The 20151-nt window shown below is 39.9% G+C and overlaps 1 protein-coding gene across 1 annotated transcript in view; it reads right to left on the minus strand.

The window, feature by feature from the left end:
- Window positions 1-5690: 5690 nt before the first annotated feature.
- The window catches only part of SLC6A5 (solute carrier family 6 member 5), a 44491-nt gene continuing 30030 nt past the window's right edge, over window positions 5691-20151 (minus strand). The window contains exons 11-13 of the mRNA XM_077820142.1: window positions 12329-12429; window positions 8921-9088; window positions 5691-6445 (exon numbers count right to left, since the gene is read on the minus strand). Of these exons, the coding sequence (XP_077676268.1) occupies window positions 6290-6445; window positions 8921-9088; window positions 12329-12429 (425 nt within the window). The 3' untranslated portion in view covers window positions 5691-6289. The remainder of the gene's footprint in view (window positions 6446-8920; window positions 9089-12328; window positions 12430-20151) is intronic.

The following is a 20151-nucleotide window of genomic DNA, read 5'->3' on the forward strand; positions in this document are numbered from 1 at the left end:
TAATGCTGGAAGGGAATGGTTCCTAATGGTGAGGGCAGAAAACTAGCAGTCATTACTTCCAAAACACTGGTGTTCTATTATTGGGTCTAATATTGACACATAACGTGTCACTTTGGGGGGGGGGGGAGAGAACCTCCGTGCCTCAGTTTCCCCATCTGTAAAATGGAGATATTTGCCTGTCTCTCAGGAGGGTTGCAATGCTTCATGATAATGCAGAGCTCGGAGATGAAATATATGTTATAAATAGAGTATTATACTATTTTATCATCAGTTCCAATTTTGTCTTTCCCACAACAGTGTAGTTTACAGACAGAACAAAGCATATACAGTATGTTCTATCTTTTGGGAGCTGGTCCTGGGAATTGCTGAAAAGTTCCCAGGCACTCAGGAATTCTCAGGATTGGGCACTTGACATGTCTCGCATTCACAACCTTAACATAATGCAAATGTATGTTTTGGTTTTATTTCATTAGCGTGTTTGTGTCAGTCTCATGCAACAGTATAGTGATTAGATGTCTAATTGCAACTTTGTATTTGGGGATGGCTTGTCAAAAGCATTTTTCCCCCACTGTTAGTGAAAATGGATTGGTATAATTTTAATAGTACAGTGCTGGTAAATGGCAATCCATTACAGTATTTTTATTACTATATGTTTCTACCTTTACATTGCAATAGCCGGACTGGAAAAGCTCAGGTTTACATTTTAAAACAAAAGACACAAATGTTGTAAAAAGCCAGCATGGAGCTTCCACTTCTACAATTAAACTCTACTCTCTCTTTTCCTCTCCATCTCTCAGTATCAATCTCTTTGCACCCTCTGTTTTTCATGGTTCAGAAATCTTTGGCATGATTGATTTGATGCAATAAAAGGATTTAAACAAATCCAGTTCGTCCTTATATGAGTAATTAATTATTCAACAAGCTACAGAGTCTTTTAATAGTTAAGAATCTAACCATTTAATTGATATTTGTTTCTGCAGCTGTGCAATATCTCTCTTTCCCAGGAGAGCTGTTTTCAGTTGCTGCTCAAGGTTTCTAACAATCAAACGGATCAATTCTGCAGATACCTTAAGGCGGTGTGTTAAATAAGAATGATGTTTGTGGTGGAGGGGGTTATTTTCAGTAGACATAACACTAACAATTCTTTCTTTTAAACACTGGACATTTATTTAGTGTTTTTAGAACCCATACATTATAGGATAAATTCTAATTTATAACATCAGAATATAATAGGCAAATATATAATACAATAAATTGCATTTGTACACATAAATACAAAATCTGAGGTAGGGCCTCAAGAATAATGACTTCTTAAATGAATAATGTACAGCATATAATATGCACGATATAAGATATATATAATGCATCTTTTGTAACATAATATATTTTCTCCATGTATAGCTAATGAAAAAATACAACAACCTGATTAGGGTACATATCTTTATCCATAGGCAGCAGTACCCCTATAGAATGCCTGTAAGTATATGACATTACGCAAGTAATTAAGAATTAACCTATTCAGTGATAGGTCCACAATAAAGTGCCAAAAAGACACAGGCACAGATCCTCATCTGGTGTAAACTGTCATAACTCTTATTGACTGCAATGGAGCTGTGACAACTTTTACCAGCTAAGGATCTGCCCCACAAGGTACACTACATACTATAGGTTACAGACAATAACATATTCTAGTCAACATTAATTATATTTCTAACAATGAAATACACCTATAAGGCAAATGGTTACCTGAAGATGTATTTAAAACGTGATGGGCAAATCATAATAATGCAAGCCATAAGGTCCAGCCCAGCTCTCACATTTTAAATTAAACCCATCAAGAAAGCGGTCTCTCTTTAGTTATAGGCTGCCTGAAAGTGACAAAGGCAGAAACCATAAACGGTTTTCTCCCTCTGAGTCTATGGCGTCAGTCCCCTGGAATACTAAGCTCCAGCCATTTCACAAATACAGTACATTATTTACAGGAAGTTGAACTACAAGCTAAGAAACAAGCATCTCATAAACCCACCAGACCTAGTGGCAGCTTTGAGGAAACCTAGCTAAAACACTTCATACCCATGAGCATTGCATGCCAAAGCCGTGCAGCCTGCAACTGAAAAACAACAGTCCACAACAGTCTTTCTTAAATTGAGATTGTAAAATAGAGAAAGATGCAAAATAAGAGAAAAATCAATGTCTGCATGAAAAAGCAACTGTTAAAATACAGCAAGCAAGAGATAAGCCACATAACTGTGTGTATTCAAATAAAGGGTCAGTGATAAAACAAATGAATTGGAAATAGCAAGAGGAAACCACAATAAATGGGATGCGATGATCTTCTGCGCTGAGGCACATCTATACAATCAATGGAGCAGAACCTAACAAAAGGATAACTTGACCCAAATGAAACATTAGTATAAAGACATTCCAAGTCTTTTTCAATTAAAGGTCATTTTGTTAAACCCTTCTTTTGGAAACAATGTGCTGCTGTGTCTAACTGAAACACAGATTTTGTACATTGCTTGCACTTTAAAAACACTAGGAAAACCCGAAAGAATTTGAAAATGGCAAAGATTTGCATTAAGTATCATTTTAATGCATATAAGAGTGCATCTTAGCTTGTCCAAAAATTCAATCTCATTTTTAAAAAATTGCAATAGAGGCAATCCTCATCAGTTTTGATTATTTTTTCCTTACAAGACTGATAGACCTGCATGTGAATAGGTCACCTTTATGTAAATATGGCTTTTTCCCCTCACTTTAAAATATTTTGATATTTAATCAGTTACTGAAATACTTGCATGTTTAGAAAATGCCGTATGTGCAAACTTTACTAGACAATGATAAAGTGCTTTCCCCAACTGTAACATTACTTTTCATTTAAAGGGACACTTCTGGGTAATTTAATCTCAACTTTTAGTTTTGGTAAATAAATTTAAAACTTTTTTAAAAACATAACAGAAGTATTTCCACTTTTTTAGTTAAACTGAAAACGGGTTTCTTTTCTTTTTTTTCCTTTTTTTATTTAAAATTTCCCCTGCAGTTTTTGCAAGCCAAACAGTGGCACATGAAAACCAGAAACTGACTAGAAACAAAAATACCAACTTGTCTATTTTCAGTGTTTCAGCTGAAAGCCTGATTCTGTGCCATTGACTTCAGTGGGAGCAGGACCAAAGTCTGAGTGAAGTGCAAAAAAAAAAAAAACACACACACCACACACAGTACAACGACATAAATCATGAAAAATTACATTTTTCATATCCTCCCCCTTTTAGTAGCCTAACTAATGACACAGTTAGCAATGTTTTATTTATATTTATTTATTTTATTGTTAACCTAACAGTGTCCCTTCAAATGATTTATCTTTACACTTTTAAAACAGGAAGTAAGCGATATCCTCACACACTGGAAGTTACCAGTTGCAGTTTACAGAGTTAGTTAATCCCAGTTCAAACAAATGTGTCTTTTGAAAAACAAGCCAGCAAGTGAAAAGAATTCACAGCTATTAGGCTAACTCACCATTTCCTCACAAATATGGCAACACTGATCATATTTTTTTTTTAAAAAAAATCACAACTGCAGTAATTAATATAAATTGGGTTGGGCTCCAAAAAAAAATCAAGCTCAGGTTTTAGCCAGTAAGGGTAAAAAAAGAGGCCAAGAATTATTCATCCTAGTGAAAACACACCATTCCCAATAGATGGCGCCGATTGATTTAGGCTCCCTTCTTCGCCCTACTTGTTGGGAAGACGGCTGGTAATTCATTTAATGTGAGACTGTTTTCTTTTTTCCCCAGCCAGAGAGGCTTGAAGGGGCTAATTTTAACATCATGTATTTATGAAATTTCATTATGCCAAGAAAGGGGTAGCTCCTCAAACATTGCTCACATAGGGAAATAAAACCAAGAACAAGTTAGAATAGCAGCTCTCTGTTGAATCAGCTGGCAAAGCCAAATCAAGTTGGTGCAGTTTTAAGGCAGAGATGCTTGTGGAAGGGTCACAATCTTAATGCTCTGTATAATAGGGGAAGAAGTAAAGACACCAAACTGAAAAAAGTATAATACAGATTTAGGGGCCAAAGCTTCAAAATCTATTCCCACTTCATTTAACGACAAATATTTGATTGTGCTTCATGTGTACTGCCTGAGAATTGAATATCCCTAGCAGTGTCAATAACTGGCAACACTATTTGCCCCACGAAAGAGAAAGTTCAGCAAAATGATTTTTTTTTTTAACATCTACATACAAAATAAATTAATTATTTTGAAAATGTTACATTAAGGTCTAGTTTTTGTTTTCTTCAACTGGATGAAAACATCACATCTACAGACACATTTTAACTGAAGATTTACCTGAGACCCTGTAATGTGAACACAAAAAAAGAACATGATATAAACAGTCCCCCGAAAGGAAATTACATTTAGATTAGTTACTACAATAGTGGGGAAAAACCCCAGGCTACACTATTCTAAACTCACCATATCTATACACTGGTTGATAAGATATTAATAGGGACATAAAACATCACTAGTACACACTACATGAACACTGATCACTCTTAAAAAATCTCATATGTATGTATAGAATACAACAGCATAATAAAGGTTGCAGTTTTGCCAATTTACTGAAGACATATTTTTCTCCCTCTTTATAGTGCACTTTACAATAAATTGGGGTAATTTATATTTAGTTCATTAAAGGTACTCTTAAAAAACTCTGTTTTTACTCTGCCCATTAGGTAGCAGAAATATTTAAGACTAATACTCATATTGCCATACATATATTGGATTTCTAAAATGCAGTGAGAGAACGTACTACTGCAATGCAATGTTAAAACTACTATCTACTAAACTATGCATTCTCTTCCTTATAATTTTGTCTATCCAATCTTATCACTTTATTGTATTTAATTGTTTTTAATGAAAAGGTTGACAGTAAAAAATTAAGAAAAGCAAACTATGCACAGCTCAGATTGTTATAAGAGGATATTGTCTTGAAGAATTTACTTACTATATATACATACACACACTATAGAGAGAGACAGAAATAGGGGTTCAGTTATTTCCCCTTTGGCTGAAAGAGAAGAATATAGCTACAAGTTATATAAAGAAGTTTATAAGAGAACAAATAGGGGAATCACAAAGTTGAACAGCACAGCTAAATTCTAATAACTGTTGTCATGTGGAAACTAGAATACATCTTCTACTGTAAAAATATAAAATTAGGCACAAATTATATGATGGCTTCTTTACGGGAGGTTTTAAACAAAAGTGAAGATAGCAAAGATAGTTCAGAATACTTGGATGAAGTGAATAAAACTGGGTTTGTACTTATGTGTGCAGTTTGCCAATGAAGTGGAGGTTTAGATACTCAGTGTAACTGACATTTTTAATGAAAAAGACATATCAAATTATTAATGGAAATGCATGAAATTAATTAAAATAGTGGTGCCCATCTGCCTCATTATGGCACTATTTCAAACCAGCTTTCAGACTCAAATACAACTTTAGTCCTGATCTCAAATACTTTTTACATGTGCTTGTATTTTTCCCCTCAAAAGTGTTGAATGGCTCATTAAGCTCTTCCTTTTTTGATGTCATGCATCAGATACCAGTGCATGGTGTTTAAAGGTTAACTCCTTGATTGAGTCAGAAAGGCTTCAATGTAATCAGTACTTATTTAATAGAAGGATTGTTTGCAGACTCTGCAGGCCACATTCTGCTATCAGTGTAAATTTGGAGTGACTCCATCAGGGCCAGTGGTGTCACTCTGGATTTGCATCAGTATTACAGAGGTCAGAATCTGGCCAAACGAGCCACATTATCCACTCAGTCCTTCCCACGCCCTCCCAATGGTCAAACTCTCCTTTGAGTTACACTGGTAAGGAATTCTCAGTCCCATGTCAAAGGGGTTGCAACAGAGCAGAATTGGCCCTAAATCGGCAGGAACCATTTCCCTATCTAAATGGTTAAACTCAGCAATCATTCCTGTTGGGCTGTGCATGACCATCCAAAAAAAGAAAAAAAAAAGAAAAAAGTTTGACCAGTTGCATGACGTCATGTTGCTATTTCACAGTGGAAATAAGAAGTCATGGGCACCACTAAAAAAAAACAAAAGAAAAAAACCACACCCCAATACTTCAAGTGGCCATCTAGTTCTTCATTACAGCATGCAACAATAAGTCCTACTTTCTAAGCAACCACTTTGTGAAAAAGAACAAAGGAGACAATGGGAAACTAATAAAAGAAAAATGTAAAAGGCTGTACATATTATTGCCACCAGTATAGGAATTACTAGCACTGGGTTCCCAATTCTAAATCTTTCACTGGCAGTTTAAGTCCAAGGGAGGAAGTTCCCAGTGGATCAATCATATTCTTGTAACGTTCACCACGGTGTTTAGCCAAAAATGGGCCCCAGTCAGGCTGTGGAGAGCAGACCAGCTTGAGCCTCTGCACAGCGTAGGAGAGAAAAAAAAAATCTCTTAAAATTATAGAGCAGAATTACAATTCAATGGAGGAAACTAGGTTAGGTTGATCTGAAATTATTGACAATATCCTGCAAGGGGATATTAAAATGCTCCGCTGCTCAGTGTTTGTTTTGCACAAATTTGCAAGATTAATAGATAAAATGCTCAGATTTTAATTATATATTCTCCCCCCATGCCATATGAAGGGAACTCAGAACCACTCCCACAGATTGCTAAACTCACTCACTAACGAACGTGCTCAATTACTTAGCCCAATCGTCTAAGCAGTGGGTAGCTGTATCAAAATAATTGGATTTTTGCTTAGCATATTTCCCAAAAGTATACAAATGACCAAAAAGTAATACATTGCTATGAGTGAGCGAAGATTTTAATTAGCTGATGACAAAATATATCATTTCTCTCTGGCCAAAAAAAAAAAAAAAAAAAAATAGTAGATTAACCTGGCAAAATTACCAACAATGAATATCTTGCTAATCTTTCCGCTGATCTCTTTATTGAAGATATAATTTGGTTGGAGCATTTATATATAAAAAAGGAAAGAAACCGTATTTCTGATGGTTTAAGAGGGAACAATTATATGTTTATTACCTATTAAAGTGAATCAAGTCTCTATATCAGTTATTTTAATCTCTGCTTAATTACCAGTTTGCAACCTTTACCTCCCAAATCAACCATAATAAATTTATGCAACAGACTGAATGGTTCAGGAAATACTGCGTTAAAGCTGAAATAACCAGCTAAACCCTTTCCTCCTTTATAAAAGTCCAAGATATGACTTTTTGCATTTCCTTAGGTGCTCTGGTTAAAGGACACTAGGGAGCGTGCCCTGCTCTATGAGGCAATAAATAATTCCAGTGCCAACTGGATAAATTAGGAAGCCAGAAGCAGAGTGCTAAATCTCAGTGAGGGAAACTGGGTCATGGCCTTGTAAAAAGGAGCACCAGTTTGCATACTGCTCTTTTCCAACTTAGGCCCACAGCTCTGATACTAGATCAGAGTTGGACACAGGCAAACGAGTAAATTTAACTTCTTTGTTTCACTTGTTACATGCTATGTTCTTTCTAGCCTGATGCACTCCAGTGCCCTCTACAGTCTGACAAGCCATATGGCTGTCTAGTGCCAGATGCATTCTATAGCCTGATGGGTTTTCCAGCACGGAACATCAAGCACCTTCGTTCTGTACAAAACAGGGGATGATGTGGTCCTTGCCCTGTGGCATGGATGGTCTGACACATGGAAGGACCAAGAGGACGTTTCTATTTTTTTTCTGCTTTCCACAGCCCCTCTCTCTCTCTCTGGGTTTTGCAGAGGTCAGCTGCAAAGACGGCTTTGGAAGGAGGAGTGTGTGGGTCCCTGTTGCATTAGAATAAGGAGGGAGAATAGGGCAATAGGGGGTAGTGTGGAAGAATGCATGAAGAGGAAAGGGAGAGGAGACCAGGGGAGAGGCAACATGAAAAGAAGGGAGTGGCGTGAAATGAATGCAGGTTCATAGGTCAGGGCAGAGTGAGAGTCAAGGGTGAGGATGAGAGCATTGAACTGATTCAAATGGTGGGAGAAAGCCTGTGAAGGGGCGATACAGTCAAAGTAGTTAGCATGGGAGATGGCTTTAGCCATATGGTTGTGAAAGGATTAGAGGCAAGCAAGATGGGAAATTGGAATGCAAGTGAAGGGGAGGTTGTGGAAACCAAGATGGGAGGCAGCCAGGGAAGGTCCAAGCATATTAACCAGAGGTGCTATAGGGAAGAGTTGAATTTAAGAGAAGGAGAATCAGCAGCACCCTGAAAAACACCCCAAAACACAGCAGTCATAAGTCTGTGTGACAGGGAGGGTTAGGGTGTTTTCAACGCAAGGAGGAAGCAAAAAGGTTTGAGTGGAAAGATGAGTTCATTTTCACCATATGTAGCTTGAACTGCGAGCAGGACATCCAGGGTGATATGTCTGGATGATACCTAGTGTCTGATGTCTTCTAAGGACTGATGCTTCCTGTTGCATGATTCTCTATAGAGCAGTCTAACCTGATGCCTTCTAGTATCTGAAACTTTCTAGTGCCTTAAACTCCTTATGGCTCCCTAGTACCTGCTGCTTTCTAGTTCCATTCCGCTTCCACAAGAGGCAGATCTGAGACCAACCAAACAGCAGAAAGACCAACAAGTAAGTCAACTACAACTGGCAACATTTTAGGGCCTAATCCTCTGAGGGTCTGAGCTCTTTCAGTCCTCACAGGATCAAGCCTATGTAGCATTTTAGTAGCATTTTATTGAGGAATAGGGGAGCAGTAGGTGTGCATTTCAACCAACTGAGCACCTGCACTTCATACTGCAATAAAAAAAGTTTTCTAACAAACAGTCAACAATTCCCAACACCTGAATCAGTGTAAATTACAAAAAAAAATCTTCTGTGACTACATTTTTAAGAGGGTGGGATGTTCAAGAATTACCTCAATAAATTTGCCGGGGGCTAGGTGCATTTTTATCACAAACATAATAGGGATCCAAACAACAGAGCAGGCCAGCATCAGCCACCCAAGCACCATCGACCAGCCTGGATAATGGTAAGCTCCATAGGTCATTGGTTCCCACTGGTAAAAACTGAAGCAAAGAATAAACTGAAAACAAAAAGAAAATATATTTTAATAAGCAACACACACACTATGATTTACATACACACTTTCAGTAAAGGAGTATAATCAGAGATGTGTGCAGACTCTATATATATGAGACAGAGAGAAACTATGTGATAATCAATAATGCTTCTGGAAGTTTAGGACCACATTCTGATCTCAGTTTCACCAGTGTAAAGCCAGCATAATTCCACTGAAATCAATGGATTTACCTTAGGTTTACATCTTCAGAATTAAGATTAGAATCTTGTCCCTAGGGTAATAAGCTTTATAACACAGTCTATTGGCAGTGTTTCCTAATATAATTATGTTAAGTTACTCCATTCACTTACGGTATAAATAGCAATACATCTGCTTACATTTGTACATAATTCAGTAACTGTGCCTATGTGCACAATAATTGCACACAGAAGATTTATAGCAATATAGCTATGTGAAGGAGCATATAAAAATGGTCAGTTTTATTTCTGGAGACATGAAGTAATTTAAACTCTAATCTTAAAACATTCAGATACATCAAATATTAGTATTACAGAAGACCACAATAGGAAGAGATACTGCTTTGTTTTCTGTGCTCTTTTTCTATTGCATAATGATTGTAGCATGACTGATTAATATAAAATCATTTACTACTATAAATTTATCTCTAGACGTTCTATTTTGCCATTCTTGTAGCTCAGTCGAAAATAGGAGCTTGAGGTGGCCTCATGGTTTTCTTCCAATGTGTGGTAAGAGACCATAAGGGAGACCAAGATTCAATTCCTGGTCCTGGTCCTTGACTGCTGTCCATTCTTCAATCTTGGTTTAGCTCAGCAGTAAACCAGAAATTTTAGAATCACAGACAGGTTCTCTCATTCCAGTGCCAATGCTTACCAGATGTAAAGAAAATACAACACTATGGCCAAATTCAAAAGGGAATGAGGTGTGCTAGGGATTCAGATCCCAGGCTACACAAGCACATGGATCCCCTATTTTGACTCTAGCCAATGAAAAACATTGCTTTACTGATTTTAAAATTTAGAGCCTTTGTGTAATTTTTTAATCAAATGCAAATCTAAAATTATAGTAAAGAATAAAAGGGAATTAGTAATATCATCCACATTTTTGCTATGGAGTTATAAAACTAAATATAATTTTCTTATATATTCCTATTAAAAAATTACCGCCATACAAGATAATCCAATTTCTACACTGCCCTTGACAGCAGCAGAAAAAATATATGGATTTTGCCCCCCCAAAATATCAACTTAAGTTTCATTAGAGACATCACAACCAAACTACTAGCATACAGTGCCACTTACTGGCACTGTGAAGCATTGCTTTTAATAACTAGGTAGCTAACCTTCTTTTGCTCCAGTGTTAGAAAGATAAAGAAACAAAGTCTACTCTCTGTTTATGGTGCTCTGTATGGTGGCTGTGCAGTTCAGAACCAGCATGCAGAAAAGCAAACTTCACTAGAACGGAATTTGTTTGGCACAATGACATAGCTTCAAGTAGAACAGAGCATTTGTTATTGGTCCCGCTAAGTGCGAAGAGAAACCAATCCTAACACTAGGTAAGAAATAGTTATGCCCCACTATCACTCCTAGAGAAAGATGTGCATACTCCCACTACCACCACAGGAGAACTGGATCACACACTGAGGCCCCAATTGAGTAATTCACTTAACTAAGTGCTTAACTTTAAACTCAAGCTTAAGTCCATCCCTATTCAGCATAGCATTGGATGGGTGCCTATGGAGGTATTTTAAAAATTGAAATAAATAAAGCACTTAAGCATGTGCTTAGCTTTTACACATTTAATATCTATTTCCATGGGTATTATGCATGTGATTAAGTGCTTTGCTGAATCTGGACTTACAGGATCAGCTCGAGTCCTAACACACCCAAAATTCCTCTAGAAGTCAATGTGTGAGAACACTGTAGAATCATATAGACAAATATATATGTATATAGGCAGAGGTGAACTGGAGCCGGTTCGCACTGGTTCGCTAGAACCGGTTGTTAACTTTAGAAGCCCTTTTAGAACTGGTTATTCCGCGAGGGACAACCGGTTGTAAAAGAGCTTCTAAATGTAACCGGGCAAAAGTGGCGCCTTAGGTGCCACCTCCACGGGTGCTCCAGCCCTGGAGCACCCAAGGGGAAAATTTGGTGGGTGCAGAGCACCCACCAGCAGCTCCCCGCCCCATCCCCAGCCCACCTCCGCCTTCTCTCCCCCCCAGGCTTCCCGCGAATCAGCTGTTCGCGCGGGAAGCTGGGGCAGACTGAGAAGCAGGCAGCGGCTTCCCGCTCAGGCCCAGGGATGCGCAGGTGAGCAGGGGCGGGGGGCGTGCAAGCAGGGCCACCTGCGCGGCAGCAGGTATCCCGGGGTGGAGGGGCGTGCAGGGGAACCACTCCCTGCCCCAGCTCACCTCCGCCTCCCTGGGCCTGAGCGGGAAGCCGCTGCCTGCTTCTCAGCCTGCCCCGGCTTCCTGCCGAACAGCTGATTCGTGGGAAGCTGGGGGCGGGGGGGGGGGGGCGCGGAGAAGCAGAGCGGGGTGGTGCTTTTAGGGGAGGAGGCGGAGGCAGAGCGGAGGTGATCTGGGGCCAGGCGCAGGGTGGGGAGCTGCCAGTGGGTGCTCTGCACCCATCAATTTTCCCCGTGGATGCTCCAGCCCCAGAGCACCCAAGGGAGTCGGCACCCAAGGCGCCAGTTTTGATGTGATTAATGGGCGAGTGGCCACTCCCCCCCAGCTACACTCCCCCGCCCCTAGAAGCCAGAGGGACCTGCTGGATGCCTCCTGGGAGCTGCTCCAGGTAAGCACCTCCGGGACTCCCAACCTCGCCCTCTGGCAGGTACCTTTGGCTCTTAGGGGTGGGGTGGGCGTCAACTATGATGGCATATGAGACCATCCTGCCCGGTTCTGGGGGCAGTCATGGGACAGGGAAGGGGGGTGGATGGGGCAGGAGTCCCGGGGGGCGGGGGTGGGCAACGAGCCCCTCGTGGGGTGAGGAGGGAACCCGTTGTTAAGATTTTGGCAGCTCATCACTGTATATAGGTATGTATGTATTGTTTTTTATATTTATATATATTATATAATGCACACACACACACACACACACTACATACACGATTGCTGGGTATATATTTTTGAGATATAATTATTGTCTTTGGGAAAGAGTTGGTTTTATAAACAAAAAAAAAATCTGACTGAGCAGGAGACATTCAGAAAATTCTTTGCCTTACAGTTAAAATAGTCGGGGTCACAAATGCCCAACAGACTCTCCAGAATTTACTCGGCTGAAATCCAATCATCATCTCTATATCTTCACAAAATCTTTGCAAGCCTGTAAACAACAAATGCAAATACAGTTAGAGGTGAGTGACTGGCTGCAGTCTGCAAAACAACTATTGTGATCTCCCTTGTGTCTAATTATAGTAACAAACTCTCTGATTTGTCAATTCAAAATTTCAATAGATGTTCTAACCATACAGTATAATGGGCAAATATTGTGTAGAACACAATTCTAATAAGTTATTTACTCCCTAAAAATTACAACAAATTGAAATTGTACATACAGATTAAATATACAGTATGTTTCAAAAATCATTATTAATATAATGACACAAAAACCCTTTTGTTGGCCAGCTGCAGATCTATGATGTTGTCTGAAATTTCTATATTTATTTGTCCTTCCACCCCCTTGATGATGACCTTTGTCAATTGACTCATCCACCACCTGACAACTGTAAAAAAAAAAAAAAAAAAAAAAAAAAAAAAAAAACTTAATTTACACCATGATCTCAAACACTCTGCATACAGGGGCCCTGATTCAGATCGCATGTTGTGCTTGTGGGGCAGACAGGCCTGTATATAAAAAGGGAAAGCCAAAATTGTGATTTTTTTTTTTTTTTTGGAGGCAAAGATTTTTGCCCTGACTGAGTTCAAGTGTGACCTTTCATGCAAACATTGTTTGTTAAAAAGGCTGTTCAAAGTTGAGCCACTGAGTACCAAAATATAAGAGAAATTTATAAGCATCTGTCTGAAAACAGGAACTGTTCCTTTATGTGCATGGCTTTGTGAATACATGATTGATGTTTTCCTTTGATTTCAGTTTCAACTTTTTGCTAGTTTTGCATTTTTTAATTACATTTGAGTTGGGACTTTTATAAGATGGTTGAGATGTTGTCAGTGGATTGACCCTTTACCTCAAATGTCTTGAAATATCAATACAGACCCACTAATTGTCTAATTAATATGATGATTTGATATTAACCCACTACATTTTAATTTGATTTGTTTAGACTGGAAACCTGTGTGGTTCAAGTGTTTCTTCTGCAGAAGTCAGAGTTCAGAACTAAGAAGTGCCAGGATAGATAACAGAAACAATTCTGTGATGCCCCTAGCAGTCAACAGAACTGGCCATATAGTCCTCCCATAACTGGTACTCAGGCAAGGATTCTATTCGTTTTTGGAGGCAAACTGATGATATATTGATCATTTCTTTCAATAAGCAACATGAGTTCCAGAACCTTTGAGGGCCAGGGATGGATACCAGCCAGTCAAGCTAAAGGTTGACCAAATCTCCATAAATCTATACCCGCACACTGGTGTTAATAGATTGTCTTCAATGTAATTAGTATTGATTTACACTGTGGAAAGTGAGATCAGAATCAGACAGACTATGTTAAAACCATAGGGCATATCCTCAGCTAATGTAAATTGTCATCGCTCCACTGATCTGAAGTAAATGACGATCTGCATCCTAAGGCAGCCGGTTCTCCTCATTTGTTACACCAGTTCTCTATACGCAGTAAAGTGCTTTGTGTCTAATTTGTATTGAGCAAGATCCTCTACTGTGGTAAACTGGCATAACTCTCATTTCCAGGCTTCTGCTCAGTGGTGCTAACTCAATTTACGCCAGCTGAGGATCTGGCACTCAGTGACTTGTCACTACCATTCAGCACACCTGTTTACCACTAAGCAGATTGCCTGAGCTCAGTAACAGATGTTTTCTACTAGAAACCCGCATCTCGTTAAAACGTTGCCCCATCTATTAATTATTCATCCAAAAAGAATAAAAACACACCCCACTGCAAAACAGAATTAAATGTGCCACTTTTTGTCCTTTTCTGAGTGACAAGAAGTGAAAAATTTTGAGGCCGAGGCTAAGTTCTCTGCTACGATGCGTATTTCACATTTGGCTTATTTCATTTGATGAAGCAGAATAAAGGGCCTCTCCCATTTAAATTATACAAACTTAACATTCCTCCTTACTTGTACTCCTACAGCAGTTAATACAATGTGCATGATGTGGAGAGGGGGATGAAGCCAGAATGTCTGGTATCTCTGGTACTCTCTCTTACGAATGATAGTGACATAGGTGCCTTCTGGCACTACTTCTTTTAGGACTTGAGCATTAGATATGAAAAGAGCTAAAACTCCACTCATGGTAACATATAAAAAGGGAGGAGTGAAGAAGAGGATAAAAATGGTATTGAAGAAAAGTTATATTTAGAGAAAAACACAAATTTACAAAGGATGAAAGTATAGAAAGTTTGTCTGATTTCCCTTGGACTATGAAAGCAAGAAAAATGAGCGCTCTCCTTTCCATAGTTCCTGATGGTTAATGCTCCCCTCTCACTTGATCACTTCTGTTCTTCATTTCTCTTCATTTTGTTTCTACCGTTATTAGGAGCAATTTTAGTTCACCATTTCAGTGTAACTTCTCCAGTGCTTCTCTTACAGTACTGCAGAACCACAAAAGTAGGTATATAATCTTACTTTCATAGTAGGCACAGGGACTATTCACTTGCTTATATATCTTGCTGAATGGGGACCATGAGTGGGAGTTGTACTTATGTAAAAGTGTATTTGGCCCTCATTGTTTTATATTAATATCTAGTTGCCAGTCTAGTAGAGCTCAGTGAACCATTTGCAGCGATCAGTTCAGATATTCATTTTAGCCCCTTTCTCTTTTCAAAACGGCCTGTGGCCCCAGCCTCAACAAATATGTTTGAAGTCCTTCCATAAATCTTACTTCAGCCTCTGGATCACTCAGAAACACACTGCTACAAATATTGCTTCAAGCATTCAATACTAGCAATTCAGAAGTCAAGCACAGTACACTGGACACACAGATCACATAGTATGTTTCTCTTCTTTGATCGGATGATCATATATATTAGTATCAAGTTTCCCATAAAAAGAGGCAGGATATTCTAGGAACTGGGACTGGACTGGGACTCAGGAGACAAGGGCTCAGTTCCCAGTTCAACCACACAGTTCTTGTGTGACCTTGAGCAAGTCACAACCTACCCCATGCCTCAATTCCCCAACCCTAAATTGTGGCTATTTCCTTACACACAGGAGTATTGTAACAATAAAATCCATTAATGAGTATGAGATGCTCAGATAGAAATGTTCACAATTACAAATCAAAATTTACTTTCTACAAATATCCTGAGGCAGTTGTGTTGATGAACATTTCACAGAATAAACTCCTTTGCTATGCTCTCGCCAAGAAACAAAGACAAAGAGCATCAAAAGAATTCATTTAAAACTTCAAGCACATAGTTTGTGCAGTATTTCACCCAGCTCTGGCATCTTTGTGTGTTCCAAAATACACTGATGGGGATTATGCAGATGATTCAATTAACGAGTGAAGCCTTAAACTGCTCCTTACCAATCATGCATCCATAATCTAAACAAGTGGAGAATAAATGTCTGTGCAGAGCACATGGAATGCAAGGCTTTGATTGGATTATGTTGCACAAGTACTAATGAAAAACAAGTGATTGCAAGGAAATAACCAAGCATGGCTTTCTTTTTTTAATTTAAAAATCTCTGAGTTCAGCAAGCAGATCGTGTAACAAGAGCTGAAGACAGATTTATTTCATCATCAAAAGCTCCTGCTTGGTGCAATGCCAACCTGCTTGGTATGAAGAGTACAAGTTCATGGAGAAAGGTGTCACTGAAGTGTAAAGCAAGCAATTGTCTGGAGTTCAAAAATACATCATGCCAATTTAAAGCGCTGTTAGAATAAATGCACAAATGAAGATGTTGTTCCCACCTCTGCCAGTGCAAATCATGGACACTGCACCCTACTCCTGTGAGGAGTCCATATAAAACCAGCCTCAATGAAGTCAAGGAGACTAGCTGAGGGAATAAATGTGTAGAAATATAGATAGGAGTGAACTATGATTTTAAATTGAATTGGAATATTAGCATGAGCAATAAGCCCAAAACGTATGACCAAAAAGAGTAAGATCATGAGAAAGAAGAACTGTTGTGTTAAACTTATAGTGACCCTTCAAAATACCAGTGTGATCTCATTTAAGGTTTGAGCTAAAGTAATAGAAATAGAAAACATTTATTTGGATACCAGGTGAAGTACACAATTGGCTATATAAAAAACTCCTTCAATCTGGCCTTAGCTAAGGTCCAATCTGGCAAAGACATCACTTGGTTAAAAAGGTATAAAAAAGTAAACTTTTTAAAAGGGTTCCTTGCTAATACCTGCCTGACCGTGTTGGAACTGACCAATATGGGTCTAAGCACAACTGGGGTTAGCCCGTTTGTAAGTATTTTGACCAAACGCTTATAAATGTTTTGTTACTGTTTGGTAGTAGTAAATTGCTTAATATTTAGGCTTTTAAAGACATGTTTAGAGCAATAGTATAAATATTATTCAGCCTTTGGATTTAATAAAGGAATGTATGGTTAAATTAGTGTCGTGATAATGCCCTGCATAAATAAAATGCCAAGAAAATGTAAGAGGTAAAGGGCCATTTATTTTTAGTGCTAATGAAAGCCAGGGTCTCTTAGCTTTGACTCTTGACTAAATTTCAGAAGCTAATATTTGCTATATTGTATGTCAGAATGTCATTTATTATTAACAACAACAACAACTACTACAATATCAATATTGTACTAAGAGGAGGGTCAGGAGAAGTAGATTTGACCTAATAGATCTTTTCCATTTCTAATTATTCTAAACTAAGATCCTATAAAACCTAGGTCTCCTTTGCATAAGCGCTTATCTATGCTATAAGTATGTTAGTACAAATGCTTCAAAATCATGAGCAAAATGACAATTGTAAATGCTTTCGGCTTAGCAGTTTGGAGTCCAGGTGCCAGATTGAGCCAGTGCTCATTGGTACCTGTAACAGGGTGTACCTCTCCACCCGTCTTCATTCCTGCAGAAACTGCAGCAACTCCACCAAATCCCTCCAGATGAGTGTGCATCCTGAGACAGTATCCACCAGCCCCTGATACCTCCTCCCCACTTTTACAGGGATGACAGGCATTTTCTTTTTCTGCCCATCTCCAATAATTTTAGACCACCCACAAAATCTTGAGAGCCCACATTCCATAACCGGGCAGCCCCATTTCATATCTCCCAGCTGCCCACACTGGAAGCAAACCATTCCCCAGCTACCCAAAGGAGTTCCCCTCGTCTCCTCCTTTTCCCTTTCAATTGTCCTGGGTATGGCCAAATTGCCCCCCTTCTTTCCGAGTTCAGTCCCTGAAATGTCTGGAATTCTTTCCTGGGAAAGTCTGCATCCACAAGCTCTTCTGCAAGATTACCGCTTCCTCCAGGGTTGTTGGCTGGTACCTCCAGACCCAAATGTGCGCGCTGTCAGGGAGGCTCTGCAGAAATCGTTCCAATATCATCATGCCTTATTTCCCCCGCACTTCAGATGTGCGTACTTAGCCGATATATGTTGCCCAGTCTGATCATTTTTGCATGACTGTCTTGAGTTGCACACCTTCAGTCCATCTAGTGGCCCAAAATTTTGGAGGTATTTTTCAACCAAAAGGTCAACCCTGTCCAGGTTGGCTGCTTTTATCCTATCATAGATCAAAACCTGTTCCTTGCTCAGGGCCATACAGGCTGCCTTCCCTGGACAAATAGGGTGCCACGCAGAGGGCCCGCGATCCCTTATCCCATCCAGCTCCCATTGCTACCCTCTCAGAAGTTAGTAAAAATACATTGCGGTATTCTGCTGGGCCCATCTTACACAGGCTTACCCCACGTCCAGCTGCTGTTCCCTGCGCAGGACTCACCAGCCTGTATATCAGTTCTGCTGCCCTTGTGCCTGTTACTTTATGAACTCTTGCAGGCTATTCCGCTGCTCAACCTGCCATGCAAGGAGCGACTGTCATTCCACTTGTAGAATTTCTGGAATGAATGCATAGCCTTCTGAATCTCTTTTTGTTGCTCCACCAACCATTGTAAGGTCTGCTCCATTGCCAGAATTCTAATTCTTGGCACAAACTTCCCCCATCTGGTCCTCTGTCACCACCAATGGGGACATCATGATCCCAGACAAGCCCCCATGTGTAACAGGAAGTGCATCTGCTCCTGTCTTCTTCCCTGCAAAAACTGCACCAACCCCATTAGGTGTGCATTCAGTGACTTTATTTCAACTTCCCTCCTCTAGTACTACTATAGTCCCAGTGCAACCATCTATTCACAACATCTACAGTGATTTGGCCCTCTCAGGACCTTAGGTCTCTGTGTGACTGAGCTCAGATAGCCCTGTTCCACTTTTTCTTCCCCACTTCCATCCTTTGACTCTTTATCAGACTTGGCCTGATGGGCTAATTGAATCTTTATCGCACCCAGCCCATCAGCCTGATTATTTAATCACCCCAATCAGCTTCCTCTGTGGGAATTAATTAGCATCCAAAGTGTTCAGAGTGTCATCTCACCTGTTCACTCCTTGCACTCTGTCACATTACCCCACATCTGTTGGCCCATCACTGTCTGCAGACATCCATTCGGGGCTTGATTCGGCAACCAACCCCACACGGTCAGATTTGCCTGCGTAGAGCCCACTTAGGTTTCCATGAGAACACATAGAGGCCCCATTGTGGAGCCAGATGCAAGATCAGAGTCATGAACAGAAAGTGAAGAAAATGCTGAGCACCTAAAAACCATGCAAATCATGAGTGGTGTGGATACTGCTCTTGGCAAGGTATTGAGATGTCTAAAACTTTAGGAGCTTAAAGTTGGGCATCCCAAAATTGCAACATCCGAAAATTAAAGGCCTCTATTGAAAACGTGGGCCTAAATGACTTGCCCATGGTCCAAGTGGAGCCTTAGAAATACACAAGCCTTTTCCTCCCACCCACTATTACTAACGCTGGCACAGCAACTAGGAGAGCACTAGCGTAGACAAGGTGTCATCCCAAGCGTGCTTTTACTGCAGTGTTGTTGCAGACCTGCTATGATCAAGTGTACACAATATGGGGCTAAGAACACCGAAATGCCACCTGTAGCCCAGGCTGCACTAGCGCTCCCTCTGCTGCTACAATTCTCAGAGCCGGCGCAAGGCATAAGCAGACTAAGCAATTGCTTAGGGCCCCGAGCAGCTCCAGGGAGCCCCTTATTCCATTTTTTTTTTAGTATGTATTGTGTACAGATGGCCCCCCCAAAAATGTTCCTGCTTAAGGCCCCCCAGTGGCTAGCACCACCTCTGACAACTGCTGCAGCTATACTAACGTTAGTAATGGTGGGAAACCGTTCAGAAAAAACGGCCAGACACAGCCAGGAAGTCTGTAGCAAAGCCAGCAATAAAACCCTGGGCCTGACCCTCAGTTCTGTGCTTTGCCCACACAACCCTCCGATAGCCCATGAGGCTGCTGCTTTACTAGAATTTGTTCTTTTTTCTGTTAGATTCCTTTTATGTGTTTCCATAAAAATAAAACTCACCACAAAGTGGCAATACAAATCTTATAAACAGGCCTCACTGTTGAGCTTCTCAAGAGAAATCATGTGGGAATTCAATTCATCTTCAAATAAGTCAAAACAGGGGAATGTAATGAAAGAGTCCTGTCATTTCAATGCTTTCTTTTGGCGCAGAGCAATATGCAATCACTCCACTTCATAAACAACGTCTGGCACTGTCTTTCGCGCTGTTTTAGCGCCAATTGCCAACAGGCTCAGCCAAAAAAAAAAAAAAAAAAAAAGAAGCGTTCAGCTATTCCCTCGCCTTCCACTATTTTAACTAGGATGCTGTTGGAGAAAGGCAAAGGTAAAAGCTGCTCACCTCTTGTGCCT

This window comes from Eretmochelys imbricata, chromosome 6 (genome assembly GCF_965152235.1).
Source record: "Eretmochelys imbricata isolate rEreImb1 chromosome 6, rEreImb1.hap1, whole genome shotgun sequence".
Taxonomy (NCBI): Eukaryota; Metazoa; Chordata; order Testudines; family Cheloniidae; genus Eretmochelys; species Eretmochelys imbricata.